Below are 22,872 nucleotides of genomic sequence, written 5' to 3' on the forward strand. Positions count from 1 at the left end.
GCTGAAATCCAGAGGATAAACCCACACGCTTCAAAACGCTGCCATACACCTGCCACATACGTCCAGGGACGACTCTGGGAGCTTCCCCAGCTCCGGCCTGGTGAGCCGAGGGACCTGCCACCCGACGGGCTGTGAACCTGCAGCTCCCCTCTGCAGCCCCACCAGTCCATCCGGGGCCGGGCGAGGCAGTTCGGTCTATCCCCAGAGGCCCCTGCCTCCCGCCCGGCCGTGCCCCTAGGCTCCTGCCCCGCACCCCGCCGGCTCAATGCCGCCCCGGGCGGCCCCGAAGGCGGAGGCAGCAGCCGGGCGGCCCGGGCTCGGTGCCCACTCGCTCCCCTCGCAGCCCCCGCCCCGCGGCCATTGGCCGTCCGCGCCGGGCCCGCCTCCGCGGCCGCGCAGGCGCCGCTCGGAACCGCGCCGGGGCGCTGCCGCCGCCGCGCCGGGAGCGTTCAGCACCGCGGGCTGCGGACAGCGCCCCGCCGCCGGCCATGGAGGCCGCGCCGGGCTCGCCGCGCCGGGAGCAGCGGCCCGAGGGGACGCGCCGCGGCCGCGGCCCCGCCTCGCCCAGGTAGGAGCGCGGGACGCTGGGGGGTGCCGGGGGTAAGGTGGGGGGTGCGCTTGCCTCCCGTCGAGGGCGGGGCGGCCGGCAGCGCTGCCGTGCCCGGTGCGGAGGGGCAGTCGGCGCGGCCGGGCTGTGCCCGGTGCGGAGGGCCCGAGCCGGCGCTGCCGAGCCGGTGCCCCGGCGGGTGGGAGGTCCCGCCCTCCCGTCCTGCCTCCACCCCCGGCTCTGTCGGTGCGGAGGTGCCGGTGCCGCCGGGATTTTTTCCCGGGGCTGGAGGGTGCGGAGCTGGGCACAGCCCTCCCGAGGTGTGTCCCGTCCTCCTGTCCTCCCGTCGCTGCCTGCCGAACCGCCAGCCCCAGTTCTGGGGCTGGGAGATGGGTGCTGTCCGGCCGGTGCCCTGGGCTCTCCTGCTGTTGTTCCACATGCTATGTGGAGCCAACCGTGTCGGGGAGCAACTGCCTGGCCCGGCCGCCCTGTCGGTTTCTGTCCCGCAGCACGGTGAGCTCTCCCTTCCCCTTCTGCAGCAACGGGTGAGCTATTGTTGGTAAAGCTCAGCGTGTCTCAGACAGCGTCCCCATTGCGCTAGGCTTTGGGCAAGCAGGGTTTTCACTCCAGAGATCTCATCCATAAAACCCTGCAGCCCTCATCTTCTCCATCCCCCCCCTGCACCATATGCTCCTTTACCTGGTGTCTTAAACCAGGCTGGCAGCCACATTGTCGTTTTCCGGAAACGTCAACAAGCCCACGATCATGGGCAAGGAGCCATCCCCAAATTTGCAAGCACACTGCCATTTGTCAGACTGGAGGCAACCGCTCTTCTGATCTCTTCAGATTCTGCCTGGTCAGAGCACGCCTGAGGTCTAGAGGATGGAAATTCCCTCTGGAAGCCAGAGAGTTCCACTCCTGTTTGATAGCAGATGTGGGTGCAGAGACACCCCCAGCTGCCTGGGGGAGCAAGGGGGCAGTGCCTTCAGACAGCTCTGCAGATCTCAGCCAGAGGCCCGTGTGCTTTTGGGTCTGGGGCTCGCTTGGGTGCCTGTTACACAATCCAGCACTGCTTTAAATCCTCTGCTTTCCGTGGAGTCACAGCTATTGGGAAGCCCTGGTAGCTCTGCTTTCCTGAGTAACCCCTGCTCATGCAAACAGGGCTTTTGAAACAAATGCCAAGCCTCTCACAGTTAGGTTACAGAGACAAGTTAAGCCATTCGAAACAAGTGTATTTTGAATTTCACTCATGCTGCTCCCACGGGAACTCAAATTTATGGCAATAAAGCACAAGAAGATCGCACTCTCACTCCTGAGCGTGCACAGACATAAATGCTTCCTTGTGCTCTTCACACAGCCACTAAAGGGTTAGCTCTGTAGTCCCCAGCCTCCGCTCCTAGCCACCGCTCCTCATCACCAAGGCTCCATCCGTCATCAGAGAAAGAGAGGTGTTTGACATCCACCCCCCCTCCCTTCACTGCTCCATTTCTTAGCAAACATGATGTTACCAGTGCATCTTAGACTGACAGTGCAGGGAGAGTAAGATGCACCGGGGCTGCCCTGGCACTGATGGCTGGGTGGGGATGTGGAGCCCGCTGTGTCTGGCTGCATCCCATCACTCCCAGCTGCGCCCCCATCAGCAGTAGCTGCCCAGGGTTAAGGCTGCTCAGATCAGTCAATGGAAAGGATTATAGAACTAAACTTTTCCTGGCAGACTACGTGGGAAGAAGAGTTTTGCAGTCTCATTAATTTTTCATGATGATTTAACATACTCGTGAGCCTCATTAGCAACAAGCCGGGTAGGTCTTCTCAAGGATACGCACTATCCTGCTGCTGGAGTGAAAGAAGCAAAATGAGTAGCAGCTGCACACATTTGTCAGTGCACAAGAACCTGACCCAGCCTCAGGAGGTGTTGGTCGCTCCCTGTCAGCTGCACAGGGGAGCTAGAGAATGAGGTGAGAGCAAAATGCAAGGAACCCTTCCCTAATCTCTGGAACAAGGCACTCATATCTCCTGAGAAAACCCAAACGAAGAAGTTCTTTTTTTTCCCCAAGAGCTCTACCGCTGTTTTTTGCTGGTGGTATGTTCAAAGAGAAACCCTCTATTTAAATTCCATTATAAAACCCCCTTCTTAAAAGGTTATTTGCAGCTCAAAGGAAAACCCATTAATCTGGATGGACGCTGACCTTTACCACATGGTTTTAATTCAGAATTTATTTTTTTTTCCATGTGGGAAAACCCATACAGCTGATACACAAGCAAAGCTGTGCTAGAGAAAGTAAATAAAAACTAGCTTGCTTTTATTCCTCCTTGAGATTCTTCTGTCAACAGGAGAAGTTGTAGTTTGACTCAGGCACCAGACAGCTCCATTCACATGGTAGGTGTTTCCTACCTTTCATATGCAAAGTGCTGCTTTCCTGATCCTTTCCTTAGTATGCAAAGGGTGAGATAATCTTCCTATTAAAAAAGAGAGATGCTTACAGAAACGGTGGTGGGGACAAGGGTGGAATTGGGCAGATGTCCTGGGTTCGGCTAGGATAGAGTTAATTTTTCTTTCTTGTAGCTGATGTAGCTACATGATGTGGGAGTTAGGATGTTGATAACACACTGATAATAGAGAATAAAGAAGCCATTCCTTCAAAACACTCTGTATTTTTGGCCCATTTCTCCTCCCTCAGAGATGCACGTGGTCTCTGGCTTCATGGCTCAGAAGGAAGCAGGACCAGAGACATGCCAAAGAAATGGAGTGCCTGAGGAAAGGGAAAGAGACCACGTGCTGTCATTTCCGGGCCCCACAAACCTTCCTCCACTGGAGCTCAGCATCATGTGCTGGCAGAGCAAAGCCGTCCTGAGGGGGAGGGCATTGGGGGCAGGCAGCCAACACAGCATACTTCCAGCACACCATCTTGTCAGGGCTTTCTGCACAGGCTGGTAGGGAGGTGGGCAGCTAAACCACATCCTGCTGCGGGGCAGTGCCTGATCTCCATAGCAAGGTGCTGGGCTCTGGGGGCAGGGAGATAGCCCACTCATAGCATTCAGCCCTTGGCTCCTGCCACAGACTCTGCAGTGCCTCCAGCTGCTCCACATCCCAGCATAGCTGGAATGGCAGAAAGCTGTCTCCTTCGAAATCTTGACCTTATCTTGCCTGTTGCCTTGTGGGGAAAAGCTTCTGTCCTTCCACTGGTTATCCCACGTGAAGAAGGCTGCCTATACCCTGGTACCCCTCTCTGAAAAGCACTGCTGCACTCCAAATGACTTGGGCCGTTTCATAAATTGGATTATTATACTGTCTAGACATCTCAAGGGAAGCAACGGGGAAGCAAATAGAATAAGACACTCATTGCCTTGGGAGCAATGTTACCTCTAGGCTGTCCCTTGCCCACACCTCCTTGTCCTCTTTTCCCAGCATCTCTTTGGTTGCACCCAGCTGAGCTTGAAGAAGACAATGGAGGCTGTCAGGCTGCCTCAGTAGGCTTCTCCATGGCTGAGAGATCATTTCTGCCCACTCAATCCCAAAGATGTCAAATATCTGACATGGCCCAGATTGGAAATGAATGTTAAAGAAAGTTTCTCCTCCCCTGGTGTTAGTCCTCGTTCACGGCAGAGTGACAAGCAGAGGCCAGTGTGGTGCTCTGCCCATCTCTTCTCCTGCCTGGCAGTAAACAGACATCAGAAACTCCTCCACAGCCACTTTTGCAGCACAGTTCAGGGTCCTGGAGGCCCAGAAAGGTACCAGTGACATGGTTGGAGGCAAACAAGGACCAGTCTGCATCTCTGGTGCAGACGTCAGCAGATCAAACGTTGAGCCCGCCAGCGCGATGGCTAATTGGGAGTGTAGCAAGTGAAGGCTTGAATTCTGCAGAGCTGCCAGCAGTGATTATCCGAAGTGATCATTATTTGCGAGTCCCAGGTTTCCCTGGAGATTTTGGAGAACCAAGGTCACATTGTCATGGAGCTGGAGAGAGACGAGCATAAAGCAACGCGTATCCGGAGGGTGATTGACAGAACTGTAATTGTTTAGTCTGAAAAGGAGATAATGAAGAAGAGTCAGGAGTGAACTAGCCAGAGTTATTCTAAAATATGAAGTCACTGAGCAGGCGAGGGATTGGGTTAAGAGCAACATGCAGGGAAGAATGAAACTTGACAGTATTTTGAAGCAAAAATGGTAAACAAGGAGAATGGGTTTTCATGTGAAATATTAGAGTCAAATACATTAAGGTATGTGCATAAAAACTGGAGGCAATCTGTGCTGTGCAAGAGTCTGTCATCTGCTTTGCCCACCATGAGGTTTTGTAGCTGAGGGGGTTTTGGAGGAGGAATTTGTCATTACGTGCTTCCTCCATCTCCCTGACCATCTTCAAAGCGTATTTTGTGAAAGCCTTTTTGTTCTGCCCAGTGTTACACATTCACCATCAGATGGAACAGATCATCAGACTAACGTAGTTACAAAAAGCCTCTGGTCCAAATCTCCTATGCAGATCCAGCAGTTTAAATGAAAAAGAATGTTGGCTTTGCTTTCTAAAAAACAGGAACAGAAATACTGTACAGGTGTGGGAATACCAAGAGCATAAGTTGCTGGTGAATCATCGTGCACTGTAAGGAACTATCATCTATATAAAGTGTACAAAAATTAGGAAAAACGACAGGATCAAGGTAGAGGGGAAACAGCAACTTAGAGGCATCAAAAAGGGAGTGAGAAAAGGTCTAGACCGTGCCAAAGCATAACACGACCACAGCCCCAGCTGTCTGCTGAAAACTCCCTGACCCAGGACTACTAGTACAAAACAGCAAGCCTGCACTCCTGTCCCTGGACACCTGGGAAGAGTGGGACAAATTACACCTCAAGCTTGAGAGAGCAGACTGAGGGACTCTCCGGGTCAGCTCTCCCAAACAAACTCTGCCCCAGCAGCTCACCAGCGCCTCTGCGGATGTGGTGGTTGGCCTTTCCCAGTCAGGTTGGTTCTATAATTAGTATGGATAGGTAATAACTAATTAAATGTATCATTTCAGATCCTGACTACCACAGAGAGTACTCTTTCTTCTGCCTGTGTGCAGTGCCCCTGCCCTGTGCTGCACTAAAGCTGACCCTGAAGCCCTCCCGGTGCAGGGATGACCCTGACGAGGGTGTAACAAGTGCAGCCAAGACCTCAGATGACATCTCATGAACAGCTTTGCTGGCATTTGATTTATAATCTCATGCATTGCATTACTGCACACTAAGGACTGATTCATAGTCTTTTGTTGTTTACAAGTAGTTTACAAGCTGTAACACGAATCACTTACTTGAAACGCTGGGTAATCCCACCACTAATCCATCCTGGCAGGGCAGCAAGAACATCGTGCAATGTGGCAGATAGTATTTCTTCTGATAAATTCTGTGGGTGAATGGGATATCACTGTCACAATCTGCTCAGCAGCTCCTGCCTTGGCCAGCAGCGCTCCCCCTTGTTATGCTGAACTAGCTCGAGTCTTGCGAGTACTTTGGGTTGTAGAGCAGAGGCAACCAAGCTCTGGAACTGTTGGGAGCAACCTGTCACACTTGTCTCTGAGAGGTGTGCACGCATCTGTCTGCTAGTTTTCTGGCAGCTGCTTCAGTGCAAACTGACTTCACTCAGCCCTTCTGTATATAGATTGTCATGGGAAACATTAATGGTCTCGCAGATGCTGTCTGACATTGATCTCTGGGTGCACAGCCTCTTCCAAGGATACCAAGAAGCTCACTTACACAGACACTGGTATTTGCATACTATTTTAATATAATTTTGCCATTTCTTCTCTCCTCCCTTGGCCTCTACCAAAAGCTATCCAGCAAAGAAATTTGACAGCCCAAAGTAAAGCCTCACATGAAGCCCATCCCCCTGCCCCTGAGTGGCCTGACCTTCAGCAAACCTGCAGGGATTGCTTCTGAAGTCAGTGTCATTTTAATGAGGACCCATGAGCATGTCACCTGGGTCTGTAGCTGTGCCGCAGCTGTCTTCTGGCTTAAAAACTAAAACTAGCATTGGATGGCGCCTAATCCAGTGAGATTTCTTCCTTACCAGCCCCTGTGCATGTAAAGCTGAGTGCTGTGGGTCTCTGTGCCAGCACCAGTGTAACTGCTGCCACGAGCATTGCTCTGCTGTAATGGTTTCAGGAAATAAGCCCATTCTGTACAATCATGAAATAGTTTCTTCAGCACTGATAAACTCAATTGATGTTGGAAAGTACAAAGCACAAGCTGCCAAGGCCACTGTGTCCTTCTTTCTGGAAAAAGTACCAATTTTCAATCAATACTGAGATAATAGTGTTCTTCAAATCCTTTTTGTCGTTGATATCATTGTGACATTTAACTTTGGGTACAATACTGGGGACTTGGAATTGCTAGGATTCTGTCTTCCATGGCTGCCTGAAAAATAAATGAGAAGGACTCTGAAGTTTTTTAAAAATATCCCCTTCTCAAACATTTTGCTTTCATTTTTCCCCACATCCCATCAGGTACCTCAGGCTAAAGTTCACATCACTGTAGTCGTGCTCCAGCACTCATAATTCTTTGATGACTGAGACAGCTGATGATTCTAGCTGGCCTGAATCATTCATCCTGCCTAATCCTCGATGCCAGACACTAAGGCAAGGCATGTAGGTTGGCTGTAGACACCATGGCACATGCCCTGAACAAGGACCAGAGACTACTGGTGCTTCCATATTGTGCTTCCTTCTTGAGCTCCAGACCACAGGGTGCTGGGAGGTGGAACTCCCTGACACCTTGGCCAGCTGCCTCTTAAGACAGCAGTTCCTAAGGCATTTTGGGGATTAGCATGACCTCAGTCTGCTGTGTGTGAAAGGGGATTTGGTGTCAGACTAACCAGTCTGTCACGGTATTATTCAAACTTTCTGCAGGCTAGCAAAAGCTCTCAGGCTCTGTAAGTCAAGAACTATAGGAATTAAATTATTCTTTTTAATTCCATGCAGAGAAAAAAGCATATCCTGCAGAGACTTCATTACTTGGGGACTGGAGTCTGCAAATGTTTTGCTTCAGTAAATTGAGCAGTCAGAGAAAAGTCAAGCTCCAAAAGATCTTGAGAGATCCTAGTCCACCCCCTTCCTATATACCCAGACTGATAATACCTGTTACTGACATCCCTGGGAGATGTATGTGTAAAATGTTCCTGAAGAGCCCGGACTGCAGGACATGTGGGCCATTAGGGCATGTGCCAGGTGGGAGGCCGAAGCCCCTGCTACACCCTCACTTCCATCACGTTCACCGTTCAATTTTTCTGGTGCCAGGGATGATTCACTCTCCTACTCTCCCAACGTGGAACAGTGCCAGTCCTTCTGCAGAGGAATAAAACACATTCATCTTCCCAAGAAGCACAGATAATTGAGTGCCTTCCTCACATGCAGGCTCCTTTGGTTTCTGTTTCCCTAGATCTCTGCAGTCACTCTGGGGTTCTGAGTCAGGACCCCACTGTCACCAGCCAGTGTGATCTGCCCCCTCCACAGTGACATATCAGCAAACACAAAGACGTGATGGATTTTCCCTCAGCCAGTATCCCTGAATGAGTCATGGATGTCTTAAGAAAAAGCATAATCCAGCCCTGACCCTGGCTCTTGGTACAGCAAACAGCAGATGGGGTTCTCCATCCCATGTTATGTGGGAGGCCTATGAGCATCTCCAGTTTGCAGGATGCAATCCCCTGCATAGCCTTTCTCCTGCTCTGCTGTCTAACAGAGAAGGGGTTTACTATACCCTTATTTTCCCTCACAGATCAAAACAAAACACAGGACCTTGCCAGACCTGTCTTGCCATGCCAGAGACGGGGACCACCGAGCCCAGCTACAGTGGCACTTCCTGGGAAAGAATCTGCCCGGTCCATCACTGCCCCATCCCTGCATCCCCCAGGCTGAGCGAGGACCACCTGCCCTCCTCCAGCCACAGGCTTGGGCCAGTCTCCACCCAGTTCAACGGCCAGGTGCCATCCAGCTCCCAGGACTCGCAGCAGCATCACCTATATTACCCCTGCAACCAGCAGGAGCCCCAAGGCAGCTATGGCCTGCCAGCACTCCCAGGGCATGGCGAGAGGCACATGTTGTGTTCCCACCTTTCCAGCAGTGATCCGGCACCAGCTTCCCACCATGAGGCCTCAGAAACCCCCTGGAAACAGTGGTCCCCGGGGCAACGACGGCCGGTACAGCATCATGTAGTTACAGTCAGGTAAGAGGCACGTGGAGGGTGGCTCAGGGGCTTTCAAAAGCCACCCCTGACCGTTGTGATGGAAAGCGAGTGGGGATGCACAAAACAGGGTTTCGGTCTTCAGTTTGGGAGAGCAGCTGGCCCAAAACACACGGAGGGATCCAGTCTGTTCTCTCCACCACTGTGGTAAGTGTAGAGAGCTGCTGTTCCCACACCAGGGAGAGGCAGGGTTTGCTTCTCAAGGTGACTCACTGGATAAAGCGAAGGTCACCCAGTGACCTTCTAGATCGTAGATCCTTCTAGATCCTTCCTTCTAGATCACTCAGGTCTGTTTAAGCCCACCTTTCCTTTTGCACTGCAAGACATGCAGCTGGGTAATCATTTGTCTGGGCAGAGCTTCTCCGTGGTAAGAGCAGAGTTCATTTCTTTTTCTGCCTCCACCAAAGCTGCAGCCTGTGCTGGAGAGCACAGGCAGCAGAAGGAAAGCACTGGCTACAGGTGAGCAGTGAGAAATACAACAGCGGGAAGATTGTTTTGTTTTCCAAGTTGGGCAGCAAATAGGGTGTAAATTATGTTCATGAGGTTCAACAAGGCCAAGGTTCTGCACCTGGGTTGGGGAAATCCTCATCATCAATACAGATGATGACTGCCCTGCAGAGAAGGACTTGGGGGTTCTGGTGGCTGAGAAGCTCAACATGAGCTGGCAATGCGCACTCACAGCCCAGAAGGCCAATCTCTGGGCTGCATCAAAAGGAGCATGGCCAGCAGGTCGAGGGAGGGGATTCTCCCCCTCTACTCCGCTCTCATGAGACCCCACCTGGAGCATAGTGCCCAGTTCTGGAGTCCCCAACATGAGAAGGACATGGACCTGTTGGAGCACGTGCAAAGGAGGGCCACTAAAGACTGGACCACTTCTCCTATGAAGACAGGTGGAGAGAGTTGGGGTTGTGCAGCCTGGAGAAGAGAGGGCTCGGGGGAGATCTGCAGCCTTCCAGTCCCTGAAGGGGCCTACAAGAAAGCTGGGGAGGGACTATTTAGAATGGCCTGGAGTGATAGGATGAAGTGCAATGGGTTTAAATTGGGAGGGGCTAGATTTAGATTGGATATTAGGAAGACATTCTTCACTACAAGGGGGGTGAGGTCCTGGCACAGGCTACCCAGGGAGGTGGTGGCTGCCCCCTACCTGGAGGTGTTCAAGGCCGGGTTGGATGGGGCTTGCCCAGCCTGGTCCGATGAAAGGTGTCCCTGCCCATGGCAAGGGAGTGGAACGTGATGATCTTTAAGGCCCTTCCAGCCCAAACCAGTCTGTGACTCTATGGTTCTATGTACTGTCCATGACAAAATTGAGGAAATCACTCCCTCTTTTGGTGTGCAGAGCGCCCCAGTGACTTGTTCAGGTGGTGGGTGTTTTGTGCTATCAGGATGCATACAGGAAGGGCTTTCCCAACAGCCTGAGCTACAACCTCTGCTCCTTCCAGCCAGGATCATCCTTCCTCTCTGTCTGTGCCTTCTGGGGTCCACTGTTGGCACTAGGCCATGGTCCCTGGGCTACCACAGCAGTAGCCACCAGAGTCTGATAGAAGATGGCACAGGGTTCCTTCCTTGTCTTTGCACAGCAGTGCTGGGTTAGGCACAAAAGAGGATTTCATTTGCTTGTGTTTGCAGTGCAGAGCAATTGCAGTCAGAGAGGCTGAGCCTGGATCCTTTTTAGCTCGTGCACTATCAACAAAATTGTCAGCTGCGTCCTCTGTAACAGGTTGTTTAAGTAGGAAACGCAGCTGGATTGCAAATCCCTGGCAGAACGTGCAGCACGAGCAGACAGAAAAGTGGTAACATAATAATGCCAGAATGGGGCTTTTAATCCAAGCAAATCTGCTTGAGAAGCTATTGTGAGAGAATTAGCACAGGATGGGCAGTGTGCTGCCAGAAAGAGACCTCTCATTACTCATCTGCTGAGGATTTTTCTTTGCTTGATCTCTCCCAAATCTACAGAGCATTAGTGCCATGAGGAAAACACAGTGTCTTTTATTACACAACTCTTCCATGGGGAACTCTCCTCCATTTTCATGTCCTCCTTTCCTAACAACCTGCCAGGAAGGATGATCTGCCACAGGGTCACCGGTCAGCTGCCCGGAATGGAGCTGGGTCATCAGCCCCATCCAGCTATTGGACTGCAGCAGGACCTCCTCCCAGTTTAAGACCGTAAGGGTTAAGGGTGAAGGGAAGAGGAAGCACTCACTGAACTGAGGCTGGCATGGTTGCAAAGAGAGGAGGAAGCCACAGCTGGGAGCAGTTTGCTGGAGCCTGCATTGCAACCCGAGGCCATGCCAGGGTGGCGCATATGTGGCGGGGGCATTTCGGTGGAAATGGAGAACAGAACAAGGGGCCCTTCAGACACTGTGATGCACTGAAGTGCAGCTTTTCTGTTAAGATGTCAGTGGAAAGCTTGCCCTCAGGGACTCATTAACAAATGTAACCTTGGGTCCCCTGGGGATGGCAGCTTTATTTCAGTCCTCAGAGCCCTATAAGGAGTAATGACAAATGCTCCTCTGTGAAGAAACCCCGGTAACATGTTTTGAGAAACTCCACTGGCCTTCTGCTCCTCTAGACTAGACAAATGCTGCTGATGGAAGGGCCCAGGAAACAAGTGAGAGGCACCTTTTTGAAAACCCTCGCTACACTGAACAGGAAAGAAAAGCTGTCTCTAAGCACTGCTGGTCTGGCTGATTAATTCTAAGGAGGAGGTATGCTCTTGTTGAGAAGCGAGGTGAGAATTTGGTAGGAAAGCACTTAGATTTTCATGGAGAGAGTTGCAGTGTGATTTCATGGAATCACAGAATCACAGATGGGTCTGGGTTGGAAGGGACCCCAAGGATCACAGAGCTCCAAGCCCCCTGCCACAGGCAGGGCCACCAAGCTCCAGGCCTGGATCTACACAAGGTTGCCCAGAGACCCATCCAACATGGCCTTGAACACCCCCAGGGATGGGGCACCCACCCCCTCTCTGGGCAGTGATTCCTGCATTCCTAGTGTCCATTACTTTCTACAGAGTTTTCTCAGAGGGGCAAAACCAAGGACTGCCTCTGTTATTCCTGATCCCTTTGGTTAAAACACTGTGGGAGAAGGATGGACTCAGTTAGTTGTTAAGCTAGTCGGTGCAGTGCCAGTCTCCTGCAGCAATGGCTCAGCTGGGGGCTTTACAACCCTCAAAGGGTTATCTGGCTCATGACCAGTGCTGTGCTTTGAAAGAAAACAATAAATTAATGCTTTTTCTTTCTTTTTTTTTTTTTTTCTTCCTGTCTGTAGACATGACAAAGCTTTCAGGATGCCAAAAAGGTATGTTTCCTGTCCTTCTACCCCATTATCATTGCTCTCCTACCCTGCAATTAGGAAGTGCAGAGTGTTACTGCTGGTGGCAGGCTCAGCCTCAGAGGCGAGGTCAGCATGCCCTTCAGGGCTTTCCTGGGGATTTTTTACCTCAGATTGCTCGTGAGATCAATTTAACTTGCACTCATGAATAGCAACGCTGTCCTGGTAGCTGTTCTGGGGGCAGGTGCCTGTCTCTAATCCATACAGTAGCTTTATGTATGTACACAGTACTCCCCTTTGCTTGTATGTATGTATTGATGCCTTGGAAAGCCAGAATCAAAACTCACTCGCCTTGGTGACTGTTAAGCAGGTATCCTTTATTGCAGCGCTGGGCACCCAGGGGATCGCTCCTCCGAATGTGGGCCCAGATTAAAGCCAAATTTCTCATATTTATACCAATTAACTAGACATATTCATTATCATTTCTAAGAAAAGGCAGGGTTATACAAATTATTTCCAGGAAGTCATTTACAGTAACTCCTTGCATGCTCAGTGATACTCAGGGGTGAATGTCTTCCTCTCTCTCAGCACATGCTCTTTATGGTTTTCTCCAGGTTCCAAAACACATTCCTGCACAAACTATTTAGGAACCCCTTTTTGCTGAAATCAAGATACACTCTGTCTCTTAATTGGTCGTTGGTCTCATTATTTATGACTCCCCTATCTTCACTGTCTTGAGCTTCAAAGCTGTTATGACTACATTTTTTAGCCGCTTTCATGAAACAGCCCACACAGTTCAAGCCACATTCTACTAAAATCCAAACCAAAACTATTCTTAAAACACGCAAATACTTATATTAAAGTTATATTAATTGTCTCTTAAGCTACATCTATATCAATCTATTCAGCATTATTTCATTTCATTGAATCAATATAAATATATAGATAGGATTAATCCAGCTTGATGAGCCATCAGGAAGACAGTCCACCCTTGAAATAAATTCACCTTTTCAAATGACAGAGGATTTTTAATACATGTCTCAAAATTCAAATAATTTGATCGCTTTCAACCTTTTTTTAAAAGCTGATTTTTGTAAACTACCTTTTCTGGAAGGTCTGAGTGAATACCTCCCAGCACCCGACACTGCAGCTGATTTATTCCCCACACATACACACACACATTTTTTTTCCTATGTGGTAACTGGACATGGGATCACCCAAAACAGCCTCCAGAAATTGAGCACACTAATGTGTACAGGGCAAAATTTTGTTAATTTTCATAGCAAAGAACTCATCTGTGAAACAAGGTGACAGGCAATCTTAAATTGAAAAAAAATACAAAGCCTGGTATGTGAAGAGCTGTTTGAAGAGCTGGTGATGAGTTCTAATTATGGAGAACACTGCATTATTCTGGATATGAGCTATCAATGTGCATCTGCAGCCACATCCTGGGCTGCATCACCAGAAGTGTGTCCAGCAGTTTTTGAGAGGTGATTCTATCTCTCTACTCTGCTCTGGTGAGACCTCACTTGGAATACTGTGTCCAGCTCTGGAGCCCTCAGCAGAGGTAGGACAGGGACCTGTTAGAGTGGGTCCAGAGGAGGCCACAAAAATGATCAAAGGGCTGGAGCACCTCTCCTATGAAGTCAGGCTGAGAGAGGACTGGTTCAGCTTGGAGAAGAGAAGGCTCTGGCTGGACCTTATTACTGAGGGTGTGTAGCAATAGGGCAAGGGGTGATGGCTTTAAACTAGAAAAGGGGAGATTTAGGTTGGGTATTAGTTCTTCACTCTGAGGGTGGTGGATCACTGGCACAGCTTGCCCAGAGATGTGGTGGAGGCCCCATCCCTGGAGACATTCAAGGCCAGGCTTGATGGGGCTTTGAGCGACCTGATCTAGTGGAGATGTCCCTGCTCACTGTAGGGGGTCAGACTAGACAGCCTTTAAAGGTCCCTTCCAACCTATGATTCTATTTGATTCAGTGAAGTTGGAGGCAAGAGGAGCAAAAAAGCAGACAAGCAAGCTCATCACACCTCGAGGCTGATATGCACTGGCACAGCCTCTGTAAAGTTCATAAATATTCCACTTCCCCATAAGGCTCAAATACTTGTCAACTATTTTTGAACAAAGAATTTCTTTTATTTTGGAAATACATCAGAATCCAGAAGAACTACCTAGAATCTGCCAAACCAGAGCAGGAACCTATTCCGCTATCTTGTATTTCAACAGATATTTTTGAGGAAGACAGAAATACTGATGCAGTAAAACCTGCACTGGTAAAAATTCTGGGATAGGAACTTTAATAGATGATCCTATAGGATGCACAGCTTGTCCCACAAGAAAAACAGAACTTGGATGGAAAATTTTCAACCGGACTTAAACCACAGAAGTAGCTGGCAGAGGTACTTTTGACCAGAGTAAGGTGCTTTTCTGGAAGGGTTTTGTCTGTACAGAAGTGTCATTAAACATGCGTGTGCCACCATACCATGCATAGTATTCCAGGCCTAGCCATGGCCTGGGAGCTTTCAGGTGTTCTCCAAACTCTGGAGGAAAAACGGTCTGCCACCCTTGCAGATGCTGTGGTGTAGGCTCAGTGTTTGGTTTTGAGGCTGAGATTGAGGTGAGATTCACTCATGTGGCAGGTGCAGAAGCCATTTGTCTGCCCTGTGAACACTGCTGGCAGCCCTAGCATCAGCTATCTGCTGTCCCTCCTGTTTTGCTGTGCATGTGTCCATATAGTTCCCAACAGTAAGGCAGGCCCCTACATAGTGAGTGAGTTTAGATCAGTGACAACAGAGTTGTTCGTTATCTTTAGGGCACCCTTCAGAATAGCCCAAGGACTTCTCAGGGCCCACAGTGTGAAAATCTGCAGGCCAGACTGTCAGGCAGCTACTAGCTTAGATTGCACGATGGGAGGGGAAAGGAAGAAGCTCTTTTTAAATGCAATCTTTTAAGTTAAATATTTAAAGCTTCATTTTGCCCCAGGATGCAAGAGTCTGGCTTTTATCATTTCTGATTGAAAAAGCAGGAAAATTTAGGGAGGCAAAATGTAATTACCCGAGTTAATTAGGATTGCCTGCAAACATCCAGTTGGACGTTTAATATGTTCATTAAGAGCTGTACTAGAGCCTCCAAGGTTTTCAAGAAATAAATGCTCAAACCAGAAAGCCTTCATTCTTCTACTTCCTCTCACTAACACTACACTGGCTCGACAGCAGGGTTTGTGCTAATAGCAGAAGCTCCTCAACAGCTGCATTTTTTTCTTCTCCTGTTGATTCCAGTTATTCCCAAATGATCGCGGAGTGGCCCATAGCTGTCCTGGTGCTGTGCTCAGTGACGGCTGTGGTTTGCACTTTAGCTGGCCTGCTCGTTGGAAATTTGCCTGACTTTTCAGAACCCTTAATGGTAAGTCCCTGCAGATGATACATCAACATGAACAGAAGGAAAATCCACAGGCCAACCACTGATATATTCTTTCTGCCATATAAAATGAGCCGATGGTGCTTTCCTTCTCTGCAGGTAGGGGCAGCAAGACAGGACAATAAATCAAGGAAGGCATCAAAGCCAGTAGAAAAGTGACTGTGTTTATCAGCGATCCACTGTCCTTAACCCACATCTTCACAGTGTGCACCCAAAGCAAGACTCCCTCAGGATGAACACAAAGTGTCACAGTCATGCACAGTATTTACTGTTCCTCTGACACCTACGCCAGCGGCAGCCACTGGCCCAACTCTCAGCAACGCTGTGGGCTCACACCACTGCCCTCAGCGTGCTGTGGAGACACTGCCAGCACAAACCAGGATCTCTCCGTTTGCTTCCCTTCCACTGCTACAGAACTGGTGTTGTCCAAAAGGACTAGTCTGGGTGGGGACTCAATGGAGCATCTGGCTCTGGTTCCTACAGTCTGTCTGCGAGCGAGGCTCTTGAAATGGGAAGGCTGCCCTGTTCTGAGCATTGCTGCACAGGGTTCTGTTTTCCATGCAGGATCCCTTGTTTCTTAAAGGCATCCCTGTCTCTCATTAATGGAAGAATGCCGAGAAAATGAGAGTAGACTTTGTCCAGGAGGAGGGAAACTACCCCCATTTCTGTGACTATTTTACCTCAAGAGGAGAAGAGTCTTCTGAGGTCAGGGAGACAGAATTGTAGTCATTCTTGCCCTGAAAGGAAAGAGAGGAGACCTACCTTTTCCCCTCAGTTCTGGGATGCAGTATTTCCAGGAAAAATTACATTAGTATATCTCTCCAAGATGCAGTGATAATCTCATATAGTTTCTGTGTCTAGAAGGAGGTCTAAGGGGAGGTAAGATAACTTGAAATGCAAGCTGATGACAAACCCCTTTTGCTTGGCTGCAGGGTTTCGAGCCCCGAGACACTGACATTGGCAGAAAGCTCGTGGTGTGGAGGAATGTAGAGAGCCATACAGGCTACAAGAAGACCTTGTCCCTTTCTCCCTATGCCGAGAAGAAAAGGTATTTGAGTTTGGTTTGGGGGGGGGTGGAGGAACATGTTGGCTGTACAGTTATAGATTCAATGCTTCAAGACACCTGTGTGAATTCCAACATATATGCTACACTTAAAAGCAACAAAGGCACTGGAGAGTTTAGGCTGTTTGCCCAGAGTGGCCTTGGGCTCGCTATTCTGTAAACTAGGAATTAAGCCCTAAACTCTTCATGTGTTTCCTTCACTGGTTACCATTATGAGACTGCAGAGGCGACCCAGTGTGTCTGCACAAGGGGATGCAGCTCCTCACTCAGTCTCACAAAGATCCCTACAAAGGGGCACAGCCATCCCAATACCAAGAACACTCCCATCCAAGCAACTCTCTTTCAAGACCGTGACGGCTCTTATTGCTGCAGCAGTGCTATGTGTGGCACCAGAGCCTTGTCAGTGAATGTAACTCATAGCCAGACGATCTCTAGTTACGTAAATAATCTGATTTCTTGTTAGTTATGACAGCATTGGCACTAGCAGAGGTCAGAAGGCTGCTCAGGGAGAACAAGAAGCAAGGACACGGAGAATGGTGGAACAAATCTACGGAGCAGATGGTTTCTTTTGTGGTCCCCCAGGTAAGCGAGATCTTGATGGGACAGTAAGTTTTACACACACAGAACTCAACAGTGTACAGAATTGCCAAGATGGTTAGGACACAGGGAAATGATCTGAAAGTGCGCTAGGAAAGCTGTGGATACAGTATCACTCTGTGAAACCTAAGCCACCTTTTGGATAGTGATCTTCCAGCACTTTGTAACTGAGTGCTTAGAAAAGGCTTATTCTGAAATTCTGCAGAAGAGCTGTTTAACTTTTTTTGCCATACTTCTTTCTCCTATTTAGAAATATGTCTTAAAAGCACCCATAAAAGGACTCGAGTTTTCACCATTTGCCCATATCAAAAGTGAATACCCTGAAAAAATGGCCTATGCCCCACTCCCTCTCTGTGCCTTCTTTTCTTCTTGAAAAATGTGTCACTAAAAACTGGAGAGAAAAAAAGAAAACTCCAAGACACACAAAATGTGTCCCAAAGTGGACTAAGTAGAAGAGGAACAGCATGCATTTTTACTCCCTTCCCTGCCTCTACTCCACCTCTGAAATCAAACACCAAACCCACAGGTCCCTGGGAGTTCTGGGCTGAACTCGAGCCCCTCATGTGTAACAGGGGTGCAGAACCAGATGCCAACACTCACTAAAAGCCTGCTGACAGCACAGAGAGAGCATTCCAAAAATGCCCCAACACTGCTCTCCTGCTGCTGACAGATGGGCCAGGAGCAGGGGTCAGATCACACGAGGCAGATGCTACCACTCACCATGAGCTACTCTCTTTGTGAGCTGCTTCCCTTCAGGGAGTCCTCTGTAGCAGCCGTATGCAGTCACACAGGCGGCGAGATATGGTGGGGTGCTTTTTATTATGCACAGAGTCTACTCCCAACACTCTGGCTGATTCATCTTCATTTCCTAATCCTTTTTTAAATTAAATTTTTAATTTTATTTTTCTTCTTCTTTATTTCAGAAAAGAGCTATTCCCAGTTGGTATTTATGTCCACAACTGCTGGGAGCTTATGGAACCTGCAAGCTATTCAGTCCATGTGTCAAATTGAACAAGACAAGGTTAGTGATGTCAGGAAGAACATGTATACATGCTGTCTCTTTCCTGTCTGTTGTAGTCTTTAATCTTTAGCTGAAGGGCAGCCAGATAAAAATAACGTAAGGTACAGAACAGGTTTCAGCCTAGAGAACCCCAAAGCATTTTACCTACTTAGTAATACACAGATGATTCCACCTGTCACTGAAGTCCAGCTGCAAAGTAGCAGCTGCCACTAAACAAGAATAAATGGAAGGAATTTTTCACTCTGAGGGTGGTGAGGCACTGGAACTGGGTGCCCAGGGAAGCTGTGGAAACCCCATCCCTGGAAGTGTTTAAGGCCAGATTAGATGGGGCTTTGGGCAACCTGGTCTAGTGAAGATGTCTCTGCCCATGGCAGAGAGGTTGGAACTAGATGATCTTTGAGGTCCCTGCCAACCTAAAGCATTCTATGAAAATACAACACCGAATAAGAACTTGGTCCAGAAGCCAAAGGTGTCCATCAGAAGCTGCTGAGAATATCAGGCAGCAGAACCTAATAACTGAAATGGATGTGTCATCTTGGAGACTGTGACAGCAAGTTTTGCAAGTGAGAAGTTTAATTCGATTAGTTGTGTTTGCTATAGGATCCAAATTTTCAAATCAAAGGACATAAAATATAAATAAGGGTCAGAGTTTAATTTTTGCAAAAGGCTGCCATGTTCCAATAGCTTTAGTATCTGCAGTTTGTCATTGGGAGGGTGGCAAGCCATGGCTTGTATGCCTGGAGAGGAGGGTTCCTGCAAGGAGCAAGGAACACTACGGGGCTGCAAGATGAAGTGTGCAGAGAGGTTCTGACCGATGCTCCCTCGTCTGGGTTTTTTTTTCAGATCCGCTCACATGTTCATTTTAGAGACCTCTGCCAACGTACTGAAGCCAATGAATGCTGCCCAAGCTGGTCTCTGGGGAACTACATTGCTGTCCTGTACAACAGGTCTTCTTGTTTGGAGATAACCCAAGGAGACATCTCCCATACCCTGGCCCTCCTTCGTGCCTGTGCTCCGGACTACCACAAAGGTATCCTCACTCCATCCTGCATAGGTCCCGAGACTGTGAGGCAGAAACACTCTCAGTGCGCCAAAGTCCCAGAAAAGTGTACCCGCTTCAATGCCATCTACCAGCTTCTTCATTTCCTGGTTGACAGAGACTTCCTTAGTCCCCAGACGATGGAGTATCAAGTGCCATCTCTCAAGTACAGCCTCCTCTTTTTGCCTACAAGGAAAGGTGCATCTATGATGGGGATCTACTTAGACAATCTTGAATCCTGGGATCTGTTTGATAACTATACATCTATCACTGGAATGGACCTGGGCCTTAAACAGATACTATTCCAGCACTATCTTTTACTGGATACTAAGTATCCAGTCCTGGCAATATTAGCTATTTTTCTAAGCATTTCTTTTTATTTACGCTCAGTCTTTATTACCTTGATGGTCCTGCTCGCTGTTGTCAGTTCTTTAATGATCTCCTACTTCTTGTACAAGGTGGCCTTCAGATTCACCTACTTCCCTTTCGTAAACCTGACAGCAGTCATCATTCTCAGCAGCATTTTTGCCAACCACACCTTTGTCTTCTTTGATCTCTGGAACCTCAGCAAGAGCCAGAACCCTTCTGCTGGGCTCTCTCAGTGGGTGAGTCAAACCATGCACCACTTTGCGTATCTCATGCTGGCATCTTGCTTCACAACGGGTGCTGCCTTCTATGCCAGCTACATTAGCAATATAATAGCCATCCGCTGCTTCGCTATTTACATGGGCACCTCTGTGCTGGTGAGCCTGGTGTTCATGATGACTTGGCTGCCTTCTTCGGCTGTGCTGTACGAGCGCTACATAGCAACGACCTGCATTTACAAGCCAGAAGACTACTGGAACAACACTGGCCAGAAGAGAGTTGCTCTCTCCCTCCATTATGTTCTCAGGGGTGTCCAGAACATGCTGTCTGAAACCTCCAAGCTGCTATTTGAAAAGCTTCTGCCTTGCGGGGTCATCAAATTTCGGTACATCTGGATCTGCTGGTTTGCTGCCTTAGCAATAGGAGGTGCCTACATCTCCTGTTCCAACCCAAAACTCAAACTCCCGACTCTTGAGACGTCATCTGTCCAGGTGTTTAGACTGAGCCACCCCTTTGAGAGGTATGATTCTGAGTACTGCCACCAGTTCATGTTTGAGAGGCTGGAACATGGAGAAGGGCAGCGTATGCCTGTCACCATAGTCTGGGGCATTCTGCCCGTGGATAATGGGGACCACTTCAATCCAAAAAGCAACGGCACCCTAGTGACCGACATCACCTTCACAATCCAAAACCCCGATGCCCAGAAGTGGCTCCTTGAATTCTGCCAAAAAGTGAAGAACAAAAGTTTCTATTACCCTGATGCAGAGCAAAAATCTACCGTGTGCTTCATGGAGGAGTTCCTCAGGTGGATGGACAGCCGCCAGTGCTCTCAGCGAGACCACAGCTTCAATCTTTGCTGTAACCAGTTCTCTTTCCCTTATGGAAGTGAAGTCTTCCTACACTGCATCAAAATGATGCTCCTGGAACAGGGCAGGGAAGGGGCAGAAGCCTATGATCTGGGCCTCAGGTTTGATGCGGAGGGAAATGTTGCTGCCTTAGTGCTGCAGTTTCAAACTATTTATCACTATAGCTTCAACTACAGCAAAACAAAACAATTTTATGAGGAAATCAACCTCTGGGTAACAGAGGAAATGAAAACTGCCCCTGTGGGGCTTCAGAATGGATGGTTTACCAGTAAATTAGAGCTATACAACCTCCAGCACAGTCTGAGCACAGAAACAATGGTGGTCATGGGGCTCTCCATAGCCATATCCTTCGTGGTGCTGCTGCTCACTACGTGGAACGTTCTCCTTAGCATTTTCTCTGTTACTGCCATCGCGGGCACTGTCCTGGTAACCATTGGCCTTTTGGTCCTCTTGGAGTGGCAGCTCAATGCAGTGGAATCTCTTTTCATTTCAGCTGCAGTGGGTCTCTCCATTGACTTTACCGTCAACTACTGCATCTCCTATCATCTGTGCCCCCATTCTGACCGCCTGAGCCGAGTGGCCTTCTCCCTGAAGCAGATGAGCTGTGCCACAGCCATGGCAGCTTCTGCTCTCTTCTCTGCAGGGGTCATTATGTTGCCTGCAACAGTCCTGGCATACAGGAAGTTGGGTATATTCATTATGATGATCAAGTGTATCAGCTGTGGGTTTGCCAGCTTCTTCTTCCAGTCACTGTGCTGCTTCTTCGGCCCAGAGAAGAACTGTGGGCAGATCCTTTGGCCTTGTGCCCACACCATGAAAGACTTTTCTGATGACTCTGGGCTGAATGGAAACTTTGCCTGCGGGGGGAGTGAGAAGCAAAACCGGTTGCGGAAGGTCCAGGAGTCCAACACTGCAAATGAGCAATATGAGCTCCAGCCCTTATCCAGGAAACTCAGCGACAGCTTTGACAACAGCACTTCCACAAGCAAGCTGTCCAACCGGCCCTCAGTGCTCTCTGAAGACACCCAAGTTGAAGAAAACAGATGCCCCAGACTAGGAATGCACCCCTCCCTTGAAAGAGAGAGACAGACACTGCAGGACACCCTTGGAGACCAGCAGGTTGGCCTGTGCCAGTGTCCTGCCTTGCAAACTTCCTCTCCATACAAGCACGGCAGCTCAGGGGCAGAAATGCACAGGGAGAGACTCTGCCGAGATTGTCGATGTCGGAAGTATGGTCCTAAAGCTTGGGATGGGTCTGAGCTGGACCACATCCAGACGGCTGGTGTGGAAGAGGAAGGGCAGCTTGATAAATCACAGTACTCTAGTGACACTGCCCAGCAGCAGCCAGATTATACCTCAGACAACAGCCATCTCCCTGCTGCTGACATCTACAAAATTCACAGATGCCTTTGTTCTCTTGGCAGCTCTTTTGACATGCTCAACATCTCCAGTGAGACGTCGATTAGTGATTTTGAGCAAGGCCTAAAGCTTGCTGAATCAGCCAGTTCTTGCCCTGATGTCTTAGAGCTGTCTGATTCGTACAGTCAAACAGAGAGGGGTTACCTGAACGGCAAGAGAGATACCCTGCGGCTGGACCTGAGGGAGACTGTCTTTGATATCTCTCCAGCAGCATCGCAGCAGAACAGCTCTTCATGGAAAAATCGATTTGGATTAGGAAGCGAAGGTCCGGTGGTGTTACCGAACAGCCAACCAGACATGCCTGATGTTTGGATCAAACGATCTAGCGCACAAAGTTCTGGGTACAACAGTTGAAACCTTGTAGAAAACAAAACTGTACTGCTAAGGAAAGGGGAAGTCAAAATCTCCTTGGAACTGTAAATACCACTTTTTTTCCTCCCACCTCTCCTAGAGCTGAGACTGTTTCTTAGTATTTCAGCTGTGCGAACACCCATGTTTTCACAGAACCAGCAAATCTGATACTAGCGAGAGGATGTGAGATCAATCTTGATGGAGTAAAAGCCCTTTGACCTCCCAGTGTCTGGTGCCATATTCACAGCTGTACTGCAAAATTTATCCCGTAAACCTGTTCCGTCCTTTCCTACAAGGTGATTGATTTTGTTTTCTTGTCAAGCTCACACAGGAGAGAAATAAAGAGGTGAATCTCCTCAGGTATGTAACAACAGATAAAGAGAGCTCCATGTAAAAAAAAAAAATTAAAAAATAACCCCAACCCCACAACTATTGAAAATCTAGGTATCAAGTGAGACGTCTAGTGCTAGTAAGAAAGTCTTTCATT

At 49.0% G+C, this 22,872-nt stretch overlaps 1 protein-coding gene across 1 annotated transcript; it reads left to right on the plus strand.

Moving 5' to 3' along the window:
• Window positions 1–488: 488 nt before the first annotated feature.
• On the plus strand, window positions 489–22,388 carry DISP2 (dispatched RND transporter family member 2; the record flags this gene model as incomplete). Its single annotated transcript, XM_084264092.1, has 8 exons — window positions 489–568; window positions 8,292–8,738; window positions 12,024–12,053; window positions 15,306–15,429; window positions 16,377–16,492; window positions 16,971–17,089; window positions 18,028–18,125; window positions 18,969–22,388. The coding sequence occupies 8 exons, from the start codon at window positions 489–491 to the stop codon at window positions 22,386–22,388; spliced, it is 4,434 nt and encodes a 1,477-aa protein (XP_084120218.1).
• Window positions 22,389–22,872: the final 484 nt, after the last annotated feature.

This window comes from Gallinula chloropus (genome assembly GCF_964237585.1).
Source record: "Gallinula chloropus genome assembly, chromosome: 4".
Taxonomy (NCBI): Eukaryota; Metazoa; Chordata; class Aves; order Gruiformes; family Rallidae; genus Gallinula; species Gallinula chloropus.